The sequence below is a fragment of the Panthera tigris genome, chromosome B2 (genome assembly GCF_018350195.1).
Source record: "Panthera tigris isolate Pti1 chromosome B2, P.tigris_Pti1_mat1.1, whole genome shotgun sequence".
Lineage (NCBI taxonomy): Eukaryota > Metazoa > Chordata > Mammalia > Carnivora > Felidae > Panthera > Panthera tigris.
In genome coordinates, this window is record NC_056664.1 from 94,007,368 (window position 1) to 94,025,611 (window position 18,244).

The window sequence follows — 18,244 nt, forward strand, 5'->3', positions numbered from 1 at the left end:
GTTCGCTTTTAGACATAATGAAGAAGAGTTGTATATGAAAATATGTAGGATGCAGTTAGATATATGAGACTAGAGCCCAGTAGAGAAGTCTGAGCTGGAGATAACATAAGGGAAGTTATATAAGTAGTAGTTGAAACTAAGGGAATATACAAAATATCCCAGGGAAAACAGGTGCAGTGAAAAGGCCAAAATGGGACATTATGGAACATCAGTAATTTAAAAAATAAGGAAGACGAGCTTATGGATGTAACTGAGTGGGGAGTGAATAGAGGCATAAAGAAGAATATTAGGCTTAGGGTCCCAGATGCCAAGAGCAGTGTGGGAGTGTTTAATGTCAAGTGTTATAAAGCTGATAAATATGATAAGATTGAAGAGTCCACTGGATTTGCACCAAAGAAGGTCAAAGGGTGACCTTAGAACACTTCTTTAAAATTTGGTACGAAGGTCACTTTACCAAGGACTAAGGAATAAATGGATCAGGAGGCAATAGAAATAGTGAGTTTAGATCTCTCTCTCTCTCTCTCTCTCTCTCTCTCTCTTTCTTTGATTCTGTTTTTTAAGTTTAGTTTTATTAAAGTAATAGTTTAAAAAAACCAAATAGTTCCATAAGGCTTAGAAGGAAAAAAAGAAAAGCAAACCTGTGCCCCTTTCTTCCTATCTCTTTCTTTTTTATATTTGGAAGCCAAAATAATTTACTGCTGCATTTCATAAACTACTAGGTATTTGCCCAAAGAATACAAAAATACTAATTCAAAAGCATACACGTACCCTGATGTTTATAGTAATATTATCTACAACAGCCAAACAATGGAAACAACCCAAGTGTCCATCGACTAATGAATGTGTAAAGGGGATATGGTTTATATATACAGTGTAATATTACTGAGCTGTAAAAAAGAATGAAATCTTGCCATTTGCAACAACATGGATGGAGCAAGAGTATTATGATAAGTGAAATAAGTCAGTCAGAAAGACAGATACTGTATGATTTCATTCATGTGTAGAATTTAAACAAAGCAAATGGGAAAAGGGAAAAAAGAGAGAAAGAGGCAAACCAAGAAACAGATTCTTAACTAATAGAGAACAAATGGATGATTATCAGGGGGGAGGCTGGTGGGGGGGGGGGGTTAAATAGGTGATGGGGATTAAGGAGTGTATCTATTGTGATGAGCACAGGGTGATGTATGGAAGTCTTCAATTACTATAGTATTCCCCTGAAACCAATATAACACTGTATGTTAACTAACTGGAATTAAAATAAAAAACTTTAAGGGCACCTGGGTGGCTCAGTCAGTTAGGTGTCTAACTCTTGATTTTGGCTCAGATCATGATCTCACAGTTCCTGGAATCAAGCCCCGAGTCGGGCTGCTTGGGTTTCTCTCTCTCCTTCCCTTTCTGCCCCTCCCTTACTCATTCCCGCTCTCTCTCTCGCTCTCTCTCTCAAAATAAAATTTAAAAAACTTTAAAAACTAAAAAAAAATAAGATAAAAATTTGTATCTTTTACATCACCTCTTTCCTTTTTTCTTCTTTTTTTAAATTTAAATTTTAGTTGACATACAGTACAATATTGGTTTCAGGAGTAGAATTCAGTGATTCAATCACTTACATACAACACCCAGTGCTCACAAGTGCCCTCCTTAGTACCCATCACCCATCTAGCCTATCTCCCACCCACCTCCCTCCGTCAATCCATAGTTTGCTTTCTTTTTTTTATTATTACTTAATTTTTTTTAATGTTTGTTTATTTTTGAGAAAGACAGAGACAGGTTAGGGGCAGACAAAGAGGGAGACACAGAATCTGAAGCAGGCTCCAGGCTCTGAGCTGTCAGCACAGAACCCAACGTGGGGCTCGAACTTTCGAGCTGTGAGATGATGACCTGAGCTGACGTCAGATGCTCAACCGACTGAGCCACCCAGGCACCTCTAGTTTGCTTTCTATCAAGAGTCTCTTGTGGTTTGTTTCCCCCTCTCTCTTCCCTTATTCTTAAAAAGAAAGTTCACAATTTTTGGTTAAATTAATATTTGGTACTTTATTGTAGCTACATATATGTTTACAGAGGAATGACAGTATATTGTGATTTCTTTAATTTTTTTTAAAACAGCTTTTATAGTTGATAATTGCCTTTTATTTCTTTATTTTTTGCTTAATTTTCTATGTACATATTATTAACATGTCTCCAGAATTTCAGCAGAACTGGAAGGTTCCTCAGTAGCTTCAAACATCCCAGAACATCTGCCAAATTCTTTTTTTTTTTTCCCCCTTGATGGATCTCTCCTAGAGCTTACCATGGTTTTGGTCTAGTGTAAACTTCTGTTGTTCTGTACTGGCCTGCTGGAGAACTATTGTACCCATGCATTCCTTTACTCTCATCTTGGGAATTTTCTTTGCTTCTTTACTATTTCTGGATCTCATATCTTCATCTTTCTTGGTTCTCCCTGTTTTGATGGAGTACCTTCTTAAATGCTTCTTATAAATGCTTCTTAAGAAAAGGGGTACTAAGGAGGTAAAGTTTTCAAGACTCTGGGATAGTTTGGCTAGATATAGAATTCATATAGAAATGCTTTTTCAGGGGCACCTGGGTGGCTCAGTCAGTTAGGTGTCCGACTTCGGCTCAGGTCATGATCTCCAGTTCGTGGGTTTGAGCCCCGCGTTGGGCTCTGTGCTCACAGCTTGGAGCCTGGAGCCTGCTTTGGGTTCTGTGTCTCCCTCTTTCTCTGTGCCTGCCCTGCTCACACTCTGTCTCTCTCTCAAAAATAAATATTAAAAAAAAAACTGGAAAAAAAAAAAGAAATGCTCTTTCATCAGATTTGAAAATATTTTTTTTCTATTATCTTCCAGTGTTCATTGTTCCTGTTGAAAAGTCAGATTCTGTCTTGATTCTTACTTCTTTTTATAAGAGTCCGCCTGTTTTTCTTTTTCCTCAGAAGCTTTTAGGTAGGTCCCTTTCCCCCACCAAACTTCAGTTGTTCTGAGGCTTTACAGTGATGTGTGATGGTTTTTAAAGTAATTTTTTAAATGAGTTGATCTTTTCAATGTGAAAATTTGTGTCCTCTTCTTGGAACTGTTCTCAATAAAGATAGTCTTCTCCTTTCTTAATTCTTTCTTTCTTTAACTCCTACTAGTGGATGCTGTATTTTATTTTAAGCCTTCCACTTTTATTATTACCATTTTTGCCTTTGTGCTCTTTTTGGAATTTGCAATCAATTTTCTAACACTCCTATTGAATTTTTTCTAATACTGTATTCAATTTTGAAGAGCTCTTTCTTGTTTTCAGGAGAATCCAAAGTGGTTTTATGGATGCAGTACAATCTTTTATGTATCGGAGGATGTTAATTGCAGTTTCTAATGATTTCTTCTCTCTACATCATCTTATTGCCTCAAAGCTCTTTTTTGTTTGCTTGTTTTGGCTCTTTTCTTCAGTGTGGAAGTTTCTGGTGATTTTTGGCTGCCCATTTTTAAGAGAGACTGAGATGTTTTGTTATGTGACAGTTTTACTAAATAGGGTTTGCCATCCAGCATAATTTTCCTTCCACATACCAACCTGTAAGAAAATGCCAGATATTTTAAGTGTTGGGTATGGCCACAACTCACTTCTAGATTCTTTTTGTGTGTTCCACCCAGGACATTTTAGGTTCTGTTTTGGCAAAAACAATCTGAAATTTTCAGCAGGAAAATTTTTCAGCAGGGAAAGTTTTCTCTCTCTCAGACTACATGTACAATGTGGTCCACAGTGCCTTCTGCTCATGATCCTCATATCAGGACTCAGACAAATGGAGGCTCCCTTATGGAACTTGCTTGTGGAATTGTTGAGGCAGGAAAAGAGAATAGGGCAGATTGTGTACTATCTCTAAAAGCTTCTACAAAAAAGTGTCCATGCCATTGATACTCACATTTCGTTTGCCAAAGCAAGTCACGTGGCCATGCCTAATTTAAAATGCAGAGTAAAGTGCAGGCCTACCATTTGCCTTGGAGGAGAGGGAAACCAGAATATTTGTAGCATCTGTAATGGTGACCACAGTGGCATTCCACTTATGCATGTTCTATAATTCCTTTATCCTCTTGCTATTTTATAATATTTGTATCTTCCAAGAATGAGATGTCTAAGTGCCCTTACAGCTTCAACACCTATGGCTGTATGACCTAAACACTGCCACTCACCCCTCACAAGTTGTTGAAAATTACTATGTTCGATAAACATAGTGAAAATAAAAACAATATTCCATAAAAGATGGGAGCTGGTTTTATCCATAGCAGTTTCTTTTTTACAAAAAGGCTCAATAGCTTGACAGAATTCTAAGACATTTTTGTTTCTGTGTTGAATCACTGGCAACATTTAAAAAGTACTTGCATACTTGAATTTATAAATGTCTAATTGGGAGGTTTTAGATGGCCAGATACCTCAGCTCTCTTAAATGGTATTCTTGGTTGAAAATGAACATGCATAGTTTTAAATATATCTTAAAAGTTTTTTTAAGTTATTCTATGTTGTCATTAAAAAAATACTTCAAAAAGTCAGTACCCTTTTGTCAGATAAAATTTCAGTTACACTTACAGGTGCCTGGGTGGCTCAGTTGGTTAAGTGGCCAACTCTTGATTTGGGCTTAGGTCTTGATTTCACAGTTGTGAGATGGGGCCACATGTTGGGTTCCACACTTAGCATGGAGCCCGCTTGGGATTCTCTCTCTCTCTCTCTCTCTCTCTCTCTCTCTCTTTCTGTCTGTGTGTCTGTCTCTCTCTCTCTCCCTCTCCCGCTCATGTGCTCTGTCTCCCAAATAAAATAAAATAATTCAGTTTCATTTATTTTATTTTGTGCTTTATGTTCATTAGTTTTAGTTTTATTGTTGACATTAATTTTGTAAGCCTAATAACACTATAAAAACTGTGTTGCTAAATCTAAACTTCTTCTCTATCCATACCTCTTTTCCTTCATATTCAATTTAGTAGGTTAATTTAATTTAACTTTTTAGAGTTTATTTATTTTGAGAGAACAAGCAAGTGGGGGAGTGGCAGGGAGAGACGGAGAGAGAGAATCCCAAGCAGGCTCTGTGCTGTGAGCACAGAGGTGGATGCAGGGCTAGAATTGATGAACCACGAGATCTATGACCTTTGTCGAACTCAGACCTTCACTGACTGAGCCACCCAGGCAACCCTAGTAGGTTAATTTTAAATGATATAATTTTATATTCCTACCCACTAAGTAAATTTTAATTTTAATTCTTTGTATTTGAAAATGATATTGACTCATGTCAGCAATCATGCAGATACCTTGCTTAATTTCATTATTTGAAATACATGAATGTTTGAAACATTTTTTTAAAATTTACTTATTTGTTTTGGGAGGGGGGCAGAAAGAGAAGGAGAGAGAGAAAATCCCAAACAGGCTCCACGCTGTCAGTGCAGAACCCACTGGGGGGCTTGAACTCACAGAACTGTGGGATCATGACCTGAGCCAAAACCAGGAGTCAGGCGCTTAGCCGACCTAGCCACCCACGAGCCCCTGAAACATTTTTATTTTCAAAAAGAACCACAACAGGAAGTAATGCCATAGTATTTGCTTGCTCTTGTATGATGATTTTATGCAGAAGTTTTGGGCTACATAGTAGAAACAAGTGAAGAATTCATTATTGTTAGTATAATGGAACTTGTTTTACCCTGAATTTAATGACTCAGCACACTGTCTAAACTGTCCTGCTTTCAGTCAAGAAATGGAAAAGTCTAGGGGCGCCTGGGTGGCTCAGTCAGTTAAGCGACTGACTTCGGCTCAGGTCATCATCTTGTGGTCTGTGAGTTCGAGCCCCATGTCGGGCTCTTTGCTGACAGCTCAGAGTCTGGAGCCTGCTTTGAATTCTGTATCTCCCTCTCTCTCTCTGCCCCTCACCTGCTCATGCTCTGTCTCTCTGTCTCTCTCTCAAAAATAAATAAACATTGAAAAAAATTAAAAAAAATAAAATAGTGAATGGAAAACTCTAGCTTTAGAGGTAGTTGTTTTCATTTCATACATCTACTGATAATTCAGTGAATGATTCTCAAAGTATTATAACAAAGCATATTATGTGTTCACTTGTTATTAAAGAACTGATAATTATATTATGTGCCTGGGTCTTGCCACATTTGTGTATGTCACATGTGCCCTAGTAGTAATTGCCCTTGTTTGATTTTTTTTTTGTAAGTGGCCATGAGCAAGCCTGAATCTTTAATGAAAGAGCAATACAGAATTGTAGTATTGTACTGTAAATCAAAAGCACAGATTTTAATACACACACTGAAAGATACCTGTAGAAATTTCTGAAACCTGCACGTCCACACGTAGGGTAACATGTTAGGGTTTCTGCTGACTTACTTTGCAGTATAATATACGTGTTTTATATTACAGATTTTAAGGTACTTTAAAAATATTCTTAAAATAGAAATTTGGATAAATTTCAGAATCCTTGAAGCATTTCTCTGAACTCCAGAGTTCTTTAAATTTGTAAAAAAAAAAAATCTAGTTTAAACATCACTCTTTTGTAGGGCTTCAGATGGGGGCAAGCAGCTTTAGTTGTGGAAAGCTGAGTTTTTGGTGATTTTTTTTTTCATTGGATAAAATAAAAAAGATAAGCTTGGAATCTTTATTATATGTGCGGTATGAGAGGTTCCTAATTGTTTGCTCATTTCTAAAAGGGAAAGTGGGCACACTTCCCATTAGTTCATGTTCCCTGGACTTACCCACATCACCAATCATTACAACAAAGGTGAATATCATTCTGTTCTCAAAGCTAAATCAGCCCCAAGCAGAAGGTAGAAATTGCCTGGGAGGAAAGGATCAAGTATAACTCTTCAGAAAATACTCTTAAAAGGAGAGCAGGATCTGAATATCAATTGTTGCTTTAGTTTCATGATCTCTGCTCCCATATGTTGTTCTCTAAATCACCTGCCTGCTGCCTAATTCAAGCATCGTCCCAGCAGTCCAGAGTATACAGTCTGAAATTAATTCTGCAGATTCTCTTTGTAGATGAATATAAGAACTTTATTCATTTTTCTTAATTCTGTTCATGTTCATTTATTACTTCTTATTCAACTCTCTCTGTCTTTCTGTCTGCTCCTCCACCATTCACCTTTTCCCTCCTTTCCAATTATATAAGTAATATAAAATGTCTGATTGTAAGTCACTAGCACATTTAATTTTTTGAGATTTGTTGGTAATGTCCAATATAGTACCATATACACATTGGTCTTTACTAGATAGATACTTTTATAAATAATGATAACTTCAATTTCAGTTTGTTACTTTTTTAAAAAATGTAAGTATGCCAAGATATCTCTTACCCATAGTGTCTTTCTGTCAAAGATATATTTTTACAATATTTTTAAATGAAAAATTTGAAACATATAAAGAAGTTGATAGAATTTTAACAGTGAACACCATTATATTCAATATCTAGATTGTATAATAATTTTCCTATGCTTGTTTTTTCACATTACTTTGCCCGGTTCTCTCTCTGTGGATCCATTAATCCATTTTTTTGATGCATTTCAAAAGAAGTTACAGATATCAATACACTCCCTCCTTAAATCCTTCAGCATGCATATCATTAACTAGAATTCAGTATCTTTTTTTGAGGTAAAATTGATAGATGATGAAATGCACAAATTGTAAGTGCACCTTTCAGTAACTTTAACGATGTCTCCACTTTTGTAATCTGAACCACTCTCAAGACCTTGAATATTATCATTCCAGTAAGATTCCTGCATGTCTCGCCTCAGTCTACACACCTACCCCCATGCAACAACTATTCTAATGTTTTTCCTACCATAGGTTAGATTGGTGTGTTCTAGAAATTCAAACAAATGGAATACACGGTCTGTACTCTTTTTGTATAAAGCTGCTTTCACTCAGTATTGTTGGAAGACAATTTTCCCTAATTCTCTCAGATTGCTGCATGTCTTGTGAGTGAGGCAATGGCTCTCCTTTGTTCTGGGCTACCTTTTCAAGGATGTTTGTATAGCAAACAACCCTGGAACACAGAGATAGTGTTTCCTTGCAGAGTAAAGGGCAAGCATACTTACTGCCCATTATGAAAAATTCAGCTTCCCTAAGGTCAGTGTTCCTCTCTTGTAATGCAACACACTGTGTGTAGGTTTCATTTGACCTTATTCCTATCACCCTGTGGGAATAAGGGCTTGTGGAACCAGCACAAAAAATGCTGATTACCTGTTTCTACTACTGCTCTGAATAATAAACATCCTTTGTCTCTGAGTTTGTAGTACTGTGCTTTCTACCAAAGTCCAGAGGATACTGACTCCAATGCAAATTTGTGGATTTTTTTTCTCATACCACCAAACAATTCTCCGATACCAGCTAAGTATTCTACAGTTCCACTCATTTCTGACACTATCTGCCTGGAATTATTATCAGATCCCACAGGTTAAGGGCTTAGTACAAGACTGCTCCCCACCACCCCGCTTCACACATCAGTTGTAAGTCCCACCTTGTCACATGTGCTTCTGACCTAATGGCTATAGATTCGAGGTTCCAACAACCTCCATGGGTTTGAGTAATTTGCTAGAGCTACAGAACACAGAGAAACATTTTGTTTACTAGGTCACTGCTTTATTATAAAAGGATATAACCTAGGAACAGCCAGGTGGAAGAGATGCATAAGGCAAGATATGTGGGAAGGGCACAGAGCTCCCATGCCCTTCGAGGCACGTGATTCTGCAGTATCTCCACATGTTTACCAACTTAGAAGCTCTCCACACCTCACCTTTTTGGTTTTTATGGAAGTTTCATTACAAAACCTACATTGACTTACAAAACTTAGATTGAAGATTGGCAATTAAACTCAATCTCTAGGGGTGCGTCAGTGGCTCAGTCGGTTAAGTGTCTGACTCTGGCTCAGGTTGTGATCTCGCGGTTCATGAGTTTGAGCCCCGCGTCGGCCTCTGTGCTGACAGCTCAGGGCCTGGAGCCTACTTTGGATTCTGTCTCCCTCCTCTTGGAGCTGGGGTTGGGGTGGGGGTTGAGACCCATTATCAACATCCTCTGGTAGAGTGGTATATTTGTTGCAATCAATGAACCGATAATCCATCATAATTACCCCAAAGTCCTTTGTCTATATTAGGGTTCACTCTTGGTGTTCTGTGGGTTTGGTCAAATGTGTAATGGCCTCTATCCATTGTTATGGTATCATGTGGACTATTTTCACTGCCCTAAAATTCCTACGTGTTCTACCTATTTCTCTCTCTTCACCCTCTGCTCCACCCAATCCCTGGAAACCACTGATCTCTTTACTGTCTCCATAGTTTTAACTTTTATACAAAGTCATATAATTGGAATCATACAATATATAGTATAACTAGAGGTAAGATTATGGACGGTCTCTGTCTACAGTCTGGGAGAGGTAGAATTTTGAGACAGGAGACTAATAGGCTAAGATTTATTCTGAGAGAATATGTAGATATGGAAGATGTTATGGAATAAGGAGGAGACTTGATGCTGAAATGCCAATGAAGAAACAATTACAATTACCCAGGTAGGAGATAGTCAATTATTTGTCTATTATTATGAGTCTAAATTGCCTTATATACTAATTTTGGGAAGGAGTAATGTAAGATAGACTTAAAAAAGTTATTCTTTAAGAATATCATGAAGAATAGCCAGAACTTAGTGGTCTACTAGAGTAGAATTTTACTGTAAATTTGGAGAAACAATTCACTTATAAATGATACCTATCAAAAATTGTAGTAATAGAAGGTGAAATACACCCACATACTAAGAACTGTGAGGAAATAAGTGATAGAATTTATATTACATCAACAAAACATGAGCATACGATAGCTCTAGTTAAAACTGCTGTCCCTTTATTCTCTTAATTGCTATAGTTGACCTGTGTATGCTCCACTTCATCTGATTTGATAATCTGGACTTTCTTGACTGGGGAGTGAAAAAGGAAATGAAATCAAAAGAACTATTTATAATTAGTGAGGAGAAAGCTTGGGGGGGGGAAGATTTGAAAATACTAAATAAAGCTTTAAAAACAGTAAATTTTTTTTTTGTTATTTTAAGGAGTGTAGGAAGTTGTGAGTTTTCCCCCTTAACTTCTGCATGACATCAGACAGCAATAAAGGTGATGCCAAATTGCAGACTTCCACATGAAGGAATTTGAAGCATCAGATGACTGGTTAAAAACCGTGTTTTCATGTGTCCTATCACTTTCACCATGAATAATCTCCCTTTGCCTTGAATTTTGAAGTGTTGTTTTTATTTGTTCCATGTAATTGTTTGGTTGTATGTAATTATTTAGCTGCCTTTAGAGTCATGGACTCAGGAGGGGTAAAGACTTTCTGGTCCGGTATTTCCCTAAGTGTGCTTGTCAACTGTAGTCATAAAGAAACGGCTCTGAGATCAATTCAGTCAGGAAATTGCTGGGTTAAATAAACAGAGTCAAACAAAATTTTTATTTAGGGAGTGGAGAGGAGGGGTATGAATCTCGGAGACTTTAATATATGCTAATGTGATTCATCTAAGGAGAAACAAGGTAGAGCATTTTACAAACTTATTTGACCACAAAATCCTTTTTTCATGGAGTCTTTCTTGGAACCATTCATTGTTCCTTAGGATACACGTGGGGAAACTCAAATCCCTTAAATTTACAGATAAACAGAAAAGAGATGAAATGGCTCTTTCAAAGCTGTGTAGCTGTTTACTTAAAGAAATGGACTTGACCCAAGGGCTCCCATCATATTTAGTTTTGCTTCCTTTTGCCCCCAAATTCATAAAAGTCTTTGAAAACTACATGATATTCCAAATTAGACCCATAAAATACACACAAAAGCATTTGAAAACATAAAACTAATGATTTAATTATTTTTAGTTATTTTGAATTGGCACATTGACTTTGATGAAAAGAGATCGAAAAAGCCAATTAATATTTGTAACCAAGGTTACACTTTTGCAATCGGGAAACTTTTTCCCCTCCACAAAAATCCACTATATTTCAAACTGTAAAAATCTATTTCCTTTCAAATTATAAAAAACAAAAACGTACAATAATGTGTATACCAACAAGCTTTCCCACTTTCCAAAAAAAAAGAACTGAAGAAAAGAACCTCCTCTCTATATAAATAAACATGTATGTTTTAAAAACTTCTTTACGTAGGTGGTATTATGGTATTCTTTCGTAACTGGAGCCTGTTCCTCCCACTGCCATTCACCCATTTTCCCCCAGCCATCAGTTCTATGTATTTATGAATCTGTTTCTGCTTTATTTGTTTGGTTTTTTAGATTGCACATATAAGTGAAATTATACAGTTTTGTCTTTTCTGTCTGACTTACTTCACTTAGGATAATACCCTCTAGGTCCATCCATGTTGCAGATGGCGAGACATGTAGATCTTTTCATGGCTCAATAATATTATATAGCTACACTCTAATCTGTAAGATTGGTTTCCCATTGGTGGACATTAGGGTAGTTGTAATTTTTTTTTAACAGACAGTGCTGCAGTGAATTTTGATATAGGTCTTCTTCTTTTGTTTTTGAACCTTTGTGTGTGAGTATGTCTGTAGGAGAGTCCTTGAAGTGGAATTGCTGGGTCAAAGAATATGCACATTAAAATTTTTGTAAGTATCACCAAATTGCCTTAAAAAATGGTCTTAGTTTATCTCCCATTGCCGGCATTGCAACAGGAAACCTTAAAATGGTGTAACTTTTATTGAACTTAAAAAAAGATTTCATACTTTGTAATGGCTAATAGTGAATATATCTTGCTCTGTGAATTTGAAAATCATAGAGAAAATATATAAAACATTGATAATCATGATCTCTCTTTCTCTCTGTCTCCCTCCCCTGCTCTTTACAGAGCAAATTATTCATGGAAGGATTTAGAAGCCTAAAAGAAGGAGAACCAGTGGAATTCACATTTAAAAAATCTTCCAAAGGCCTTGAATCAATACGGGTAACTGGACCTGGTGGGAGCCCTTGTTTAGGAAGCGAAAGAAGACCCAAAGGGAAGACACTACAAAAAAGAAAACCAAAGGGAGATAGGTAATCATTTTACTTTGTTAGTTTATGAGTTTATTGTATTTGGAAAAAAATTCTGAAAATTTATTTGTATTTTCTATGTTATTGGGCTTTATATATTCTAACCAAAGTAAATAAAATGCTATTATTGTGTAGTTGAATAAACTCTATCAGGAATATAGGCTACCTTGCAATTTGAACTCTCTGTGTGCACTATTTCCACCAGACTGTTCTGAGATCACAAAGGAGGAGTCAAGGTTCCCAACAGATAGTGTTGTCCCTCGGTACATCGTAACACCTCACCTGTTTTCTCAAAGGAAAATACATTTATTGTTTCATCTGTTTTTAAGAGACAACTCATATATTAAAAAACTTAAAAAAATTGTAAAGAAATCAGGAAAAAAGTCATTTGAAATCCTAACCAGAGGTGGGAATCCTAATATATATGCAGTATTTTTGAAACTTGCATTTTTTAAATCACTTAACAGTATATCATGTAGCATTTCCTATCAGTCATAAATACCTGCATAAATTCCCACTGTGTAAATGTACCAGAATTTATTTATTTATTATTATTTATGTATTTATTTTTAATGTTGGTTTATTTTTGAGAGAGAGAGAGAGAGAGAGAGAAAGAGAGTGTGAGTGGGGGAGGGGCAAAGAGAAAGGGGGGACACAGAATTCCAAGCAGGCTCCAGGCCCCTTGCTGTTAGCACAGAGCCTGACGTGGGGCTCGAACCCACAAACTGTGAGATCATGACCTTAGCCGAAGTCAGATGCTTAACCAAGTGAGCCACCCAGGCGCCCCATAATTTATTTATTTTTTGAATGTACCAGAATTTATAAGCATCTGACTTCAGCTTAGGTCATGATCTCACAGCAGGTGAGTTCGAGCCCTACATTGGGCTCTGTGCTGACAGATCAGAGCCTGGAGCCTGTTTCCAATTCCGTGTCTCCTCTGTCTGCCCCTCTCCTGCTTGCACTCTGTCTCTGTCTCTCAAAAATAAATATACATTAAAAAAAATTAAAAGAAATGAATGTACCAGAGTTTAAACAAGGCTAATAAACTAATTTGTTAAATTTAAGCTGTTTTGAATGGTTTGACCTCATCAGTAGCATTACAGTGGGAATCCTTATATGTACATTTTTGAAAAATTGTCTGATTATTTCCTTAGGATAAATACCTAATAGTGAAAAAATTGGATCAAAAACAGTGCATTTGAAAATTTTTGATATCTAGGGGTGCCTGGGTGGCTTAGTTGGTTGAGTGTCTCTTGATTTTGGCTCAGGTCATGACCTCATGGTTTGTGAGAATTTGTCCCAAGTTGGCTGTGTGCTGACAGCAGGGAGCCTGTTTGGGATTCTCTCTTTCCCTCTCTTGCTTGTACTCTCTCTCTTTCCCTCCCCCACTCGTGTGTGCTCTCTCTCTCAAAATAAATAAATAAACATTAAAGATTTTTTTTATTATCTATTTCCAGGTTGCTCTCCAGAAATGATTAGGGCCAACATACAACCCCTTCAAAAATGAGACTGCTCGGGGTGCCTGGGTGGCTCAGTCAGTTATGCATCTGACTCTTGATATCAGCTCAGGTCATGGTCATGGTTCATGGGATGGAGCCCTGTGTCAGGCTCTGCACTGACAGTGTGGAGCCTGCTTGGGATTCTCTCTTTCACCCTTTCTCTACCACTTGCCCACGCTTGGGCTCTCTCTCTCTCTCTCAAAATAAATAAATAAACATTAAAAAAAATGAGACTACTCATTGAATGATGTCATTTTATTTTATTTTAAGATTTTATTATTTTTGAAGTAAACTCTATACACAATGTGGGCTCAAACTCCCAACCCTGAAATAAAGAGTCACATGCCTTACCAATTGAGCCAGCCAGGTGCCCCTGAATGATGTCATTTAAAAAATATTTTCCAATGGTTTAGGTTAAGAGGTAACAGCTCATTTTTTTTCTTTGCATCCTTTGATTATATTAGAGGTTAAATATATTTTTATTTTTTCAGTTTTTACTTCTATGAATTATATGTTTCGTGTCCTTTTCTCATGTTCCTATTGAGGTGTTTATTTGCTCTTATTGATTTGAAAGTTCGCTTTTTAGGAAAGAACTCAATTTTCTTCTTTCCTACTATGACAAACCCAGTTCTTCCCTACTATGTTTTTCTCTTGTGTGTCTCCTTTACTTTTACACGGCATTCCATTTCTGACATCAAGTGTGTGGCGATTTTACCCCCACACCTAACAGTTCTCCACAACACCAGCTGGGTGTCCTACAGTTTAACTCAATTCTGACACATCTACCAGGAGATAGAGTCAGATCCCAGGTTAAGGTCTAAGTCCCGCAAGACTATATCCCTCCACACACTTCAGATGTCATTCCAAGAAGTGGGTCTGGAGGTTACCCACAACTTCTGTTTGGCTGTAAATCAGAGGTACTCACAACTCCCTCCTCAGGTTTGATTAATTTGCTAGAGTGGCTCACAGATCTGAGGGAAACACTTACATTTACCAGTTTATTAAAGGATATGATAAAGGATACAGAATAACAGCCAGATGGAGAAAACATAGATTGAGGTCTGGGAGGTCCCGAGTACAGGAGCTTCTGTCTAGGTAGAGTTGGGGTGCGTCACCCTTCCGTTGTGAATGTGTTGGTCCATCTGGAAGCTCTCTGAACTCCTCACTACTGGGATTTTATGGAGAATTCCTCACATAGGCATGATTAATCATTAACTTCATTTTCAGCCTTTCTCCCTTCTTAAGAGAATGGAGAGCAGGGCTGAAAAATCCAAGCTTCCAATCATGGTTTGGTCTTTCTGGTGACCAGCTCTCATCCAGAAGCCACCCAGAGTTGCCTCATTAGAATAAGATACACCCCGGTCACCCAAGGAAATTATAAGAGTTTTAGGAGTCCCGTGTCAGGAACAGGGGTCAAAGACTCCTGTTAAAATAAGAGATGGTCCTATGTTAGAACAAAGGAGATGTTAGAACAAGAGATGATTCTAGTGGTCTTCTCACTTAGGAAATGATAAACATTTTAAGAGTTCCTGCTAGGAACCAGCTAAAGAGACCAATATGTATTTTCAATTTTCTCACATTCTCTTTGTATATCTGTGATGTTAACTGTTTTTGCAAACAGATAAATATCTTTTCAGCTTGTGAAATATAATTTAGATTTAATTATAGTAACTTTTAAAAACTTTTGTATACAGACAAGTCTGTCACTGTGCCCTTGATGCTGTCCAACTTGATTGCTATTTGCCTTTACAAATTACAAAATTAATAATATACTATATCTATCTATATTTTCTTATATAATTTTTATTAATTTATCTTTTACATTTAACTATTTCTTCTCTTTGTGTATAATTTGTTTTTGAAGAGGACTATTAGGATCTAGCTTTCCTTTTCTCCAAGTTCATAGCTAGTTATCTCAATAGCACTTATTATTGCCTGTCCATATTTTACCCTGGTTTGAAAAGCCATCAGTAAGAGAATAAATTCAGTTTTCATCTGCATTTTTAGGAGCTTATTTTTTATATATATAAAAAAAAGTCCATGAAAATGTGTATACTGGTACACTTACCTGTTAGTTTTTCTGCCCCTGAAGAGAGAGATAGTATATATATACACACATACAAGTCAAGTAAAGAAAAATAAAACAAAGTCCTTTATTTTTCCATGTCTTCTTTACATTTATTTTTTATTTTTTAAATGTTTATTTTTGAGAGTGAGAGAGAGAGAGAGAGAGAGCGTGAGCAGAGAGAGAGGGAGACACAGAACCCCAAGCAGGCTCCATACCCTGAGCTGTCAGCACAGAGCCTGACACAGGGCTCGAACCCATGAACCGTGAGATGATGACCTAAGCCAAAGTCGAATGCGTAACCAACTGAGCCACCCAGGCACCCCTTATCATGTCTTTTAGATAAAAAGTTTAACTATAGTTCTGGAATGTTTTACACATGTGCTAGATTGGACTCAGGAAGAGAGGGAGAGTAGTAGAGGTCAAGACTAGAGAAGGAAGATAGCAGGAGATTCCTGTAAGACTGTCAACCATTGTAAGGACTTTGATTTGAAGGAAAATGGGAAATCATTGGAAAACTTCCAAGTTGAAAAGTAACATGAGCTGATTTATCTCCTTAAAAGTGTCATTCTGGCCATTGTGATGACAGCACAAAGTGGAGGGGCAAGGATGGAAGCTGTGAGATCACTAAGGAGGCAGTTCCATTTATGCAGAAAAGACATAATGGTGGTTCAGATTGGGATGGTAGTAGTAGAGGTGGGGACAAAAACCCTGACATTGTGAACGTACAGACAGACAACAGGATTCACTGTGGTTCAGAGGTGGACCGTGAGACAAAGTAAAACATTCGGGATGACTCCAAGATTTGTTTGGCCTAAGCAACCAGAAGGATGGAGGGACCATTTATTTACCAAGAGGGAGAAGACTAGGGAAGGAGCACGAAATCAGAAGTATGATCTCAGATATATTTCGTTAGAGATTTATTGTAGACATCCAAGTGGAAATCATACATTAAGCAGGTAGATGCATGAGTTTGGAGTTCCAGGGCTACAGATAAAAACTTGGCAATATTCAGCAAATCGACAATATTTGCAGCCTTAAGACTGAATGAGATCACCATCAGAGTGAGCCCTAGGGCACTCCAGCATTTAGGGATCAGGAATTGTAGGAGGAATAGCAAAGGGCACTAAGTTAGAAGGAGGGAAATAGGAAGAAAACCAAGAGAGGGTTTTATCTCAGAAGTCAGGGAAAGGTATTTCAAAAAATGCAGTGTGTGAAATGGTGCTGACATGAAATGATTAAGATGTCCACCCAGACTTTTTCTTTTTGTGATTAATCAGCAATTTGTGGTGAGATACTTTTAGGCCATGTAAATATCCCATTCTTTATCAAACTTTCCATTTTTCATTTATTATTTCAATATGGATCATGAATTTCTGGGTTTTTTTTTCAATAAATTGTGTTATGTATTTTAATGCTCAAATTTCCCAGATTCTCTCACTAGGAGCCCCTTCCAGCTGGTTTCTGTGTCCTTTTGACACATCCTATCATTTTTTGAGTATTTCTTACTTATTGGCATAAAATACTTTCAACTCCTAGCCTACAGAGTATTTAAAATAAAGGTATTAAATAATTGCTTTGGTTTGCTGAAGTACTAGAAAGCCAGAATTCCAGTTAATTTCTGTTTTTTTTAAGTATTTTGAGAGAGAGAGAAATCATGAGTTCCGGAGGGACAGAGAGAGAGGGAGAGAGAGAGAATCCCAAGCAGTCACCACACTGTGAGTGCAGAGCCTGATGTGGGGCTCAAACTCATGAACCATGAGATCATGACCTGAGCTGAAGTCGTTGGCTTAACCGAAAGAGCCACCCAGGTGTCCCCAGTAAATTTCTATTTTAAAAAGTAAGCATTGGTATATTTCTGGGTTTTTTGTTTGGTTGAAGAGTTGTTTTTATTTTATTTTTAAGATTGTGATATAGTAAAATTAACTTTTTTCTTTTCATGTATACTTCTGTGAATTTTCACACGTGTTCATGTAGCTACCATCATAGTCTGGATTCACAACATTTCCTCATCCTCAGAATTTCCCTTTGTCTTTTTTAACTGTGTCTTTTGTAGTCACTCCTCCACCTAAAACTCTTGGCAACCACTGACCTATTCTCTGTCACTATAGTTTTGCCTTCCATGAATAGAAGTGGAATTGTACCTCCCCTCCCCCAGTTTGATTGAGATATAATTGACATACAACATTGTATTAGCTTAAGGTGTTCAATATAATGATTTCATATATGTAAATGATTACCACACTAAGTTTAAATTAATACCCATCACTTCACATAATTAGAATTTTTTTCTTGTGATAAGATTTTCAACATTACTCTTAGCAACTTTCAAATACATGATACGTGTTATTAACTTTAGACCATGTGCTGTACATGAAACCTTAGAACTTATTTGTCTTACAACTAGAAGTCTGTACCTTTTGATCACGTTAACATATTCCCCCCAGCTCCCAACCCCCACCTCTGACAACCACCAATCTCTCTGTTTCTGTATGTTTGGTTTCTTTAGATTCTAAGATAAGTAAGATGATATGGTATTTATCTTTCTCTAGCTGACTTATTTCACCTAGCAAATGCTTTCAGGATCCATTCAAGTTGTCCCAAATGACTGGATTTCCATCTTTTTATGGCTGATTAATATTTGTGTGTGTGTATCTC

General features: G+C 37.0%; 1 protein-coding gene across 1 annotated transcript in view; it reads left to right on the top strand.

Annotated features, from left to right (window-relative positions):
- The window catches only part of LIN28B (lin-28 homolog B), a 111,772-nt gene that overhangs the window by 42,466 nt on the left and 51,062 nt on the right, over positions 1 to 18,244 (top strand). The window contains exon 3 of the mRNA XM_042985328.1: positions 11,841 to 12,025. Within this exon, the coding sequence (XP_042841262.1) occupies positions 11,841 to 12,025 (185 nt within the window). The remainder of the gene's footprint in view (positions 1 to 11,840; positions 12,026 to 18,244) is intronic.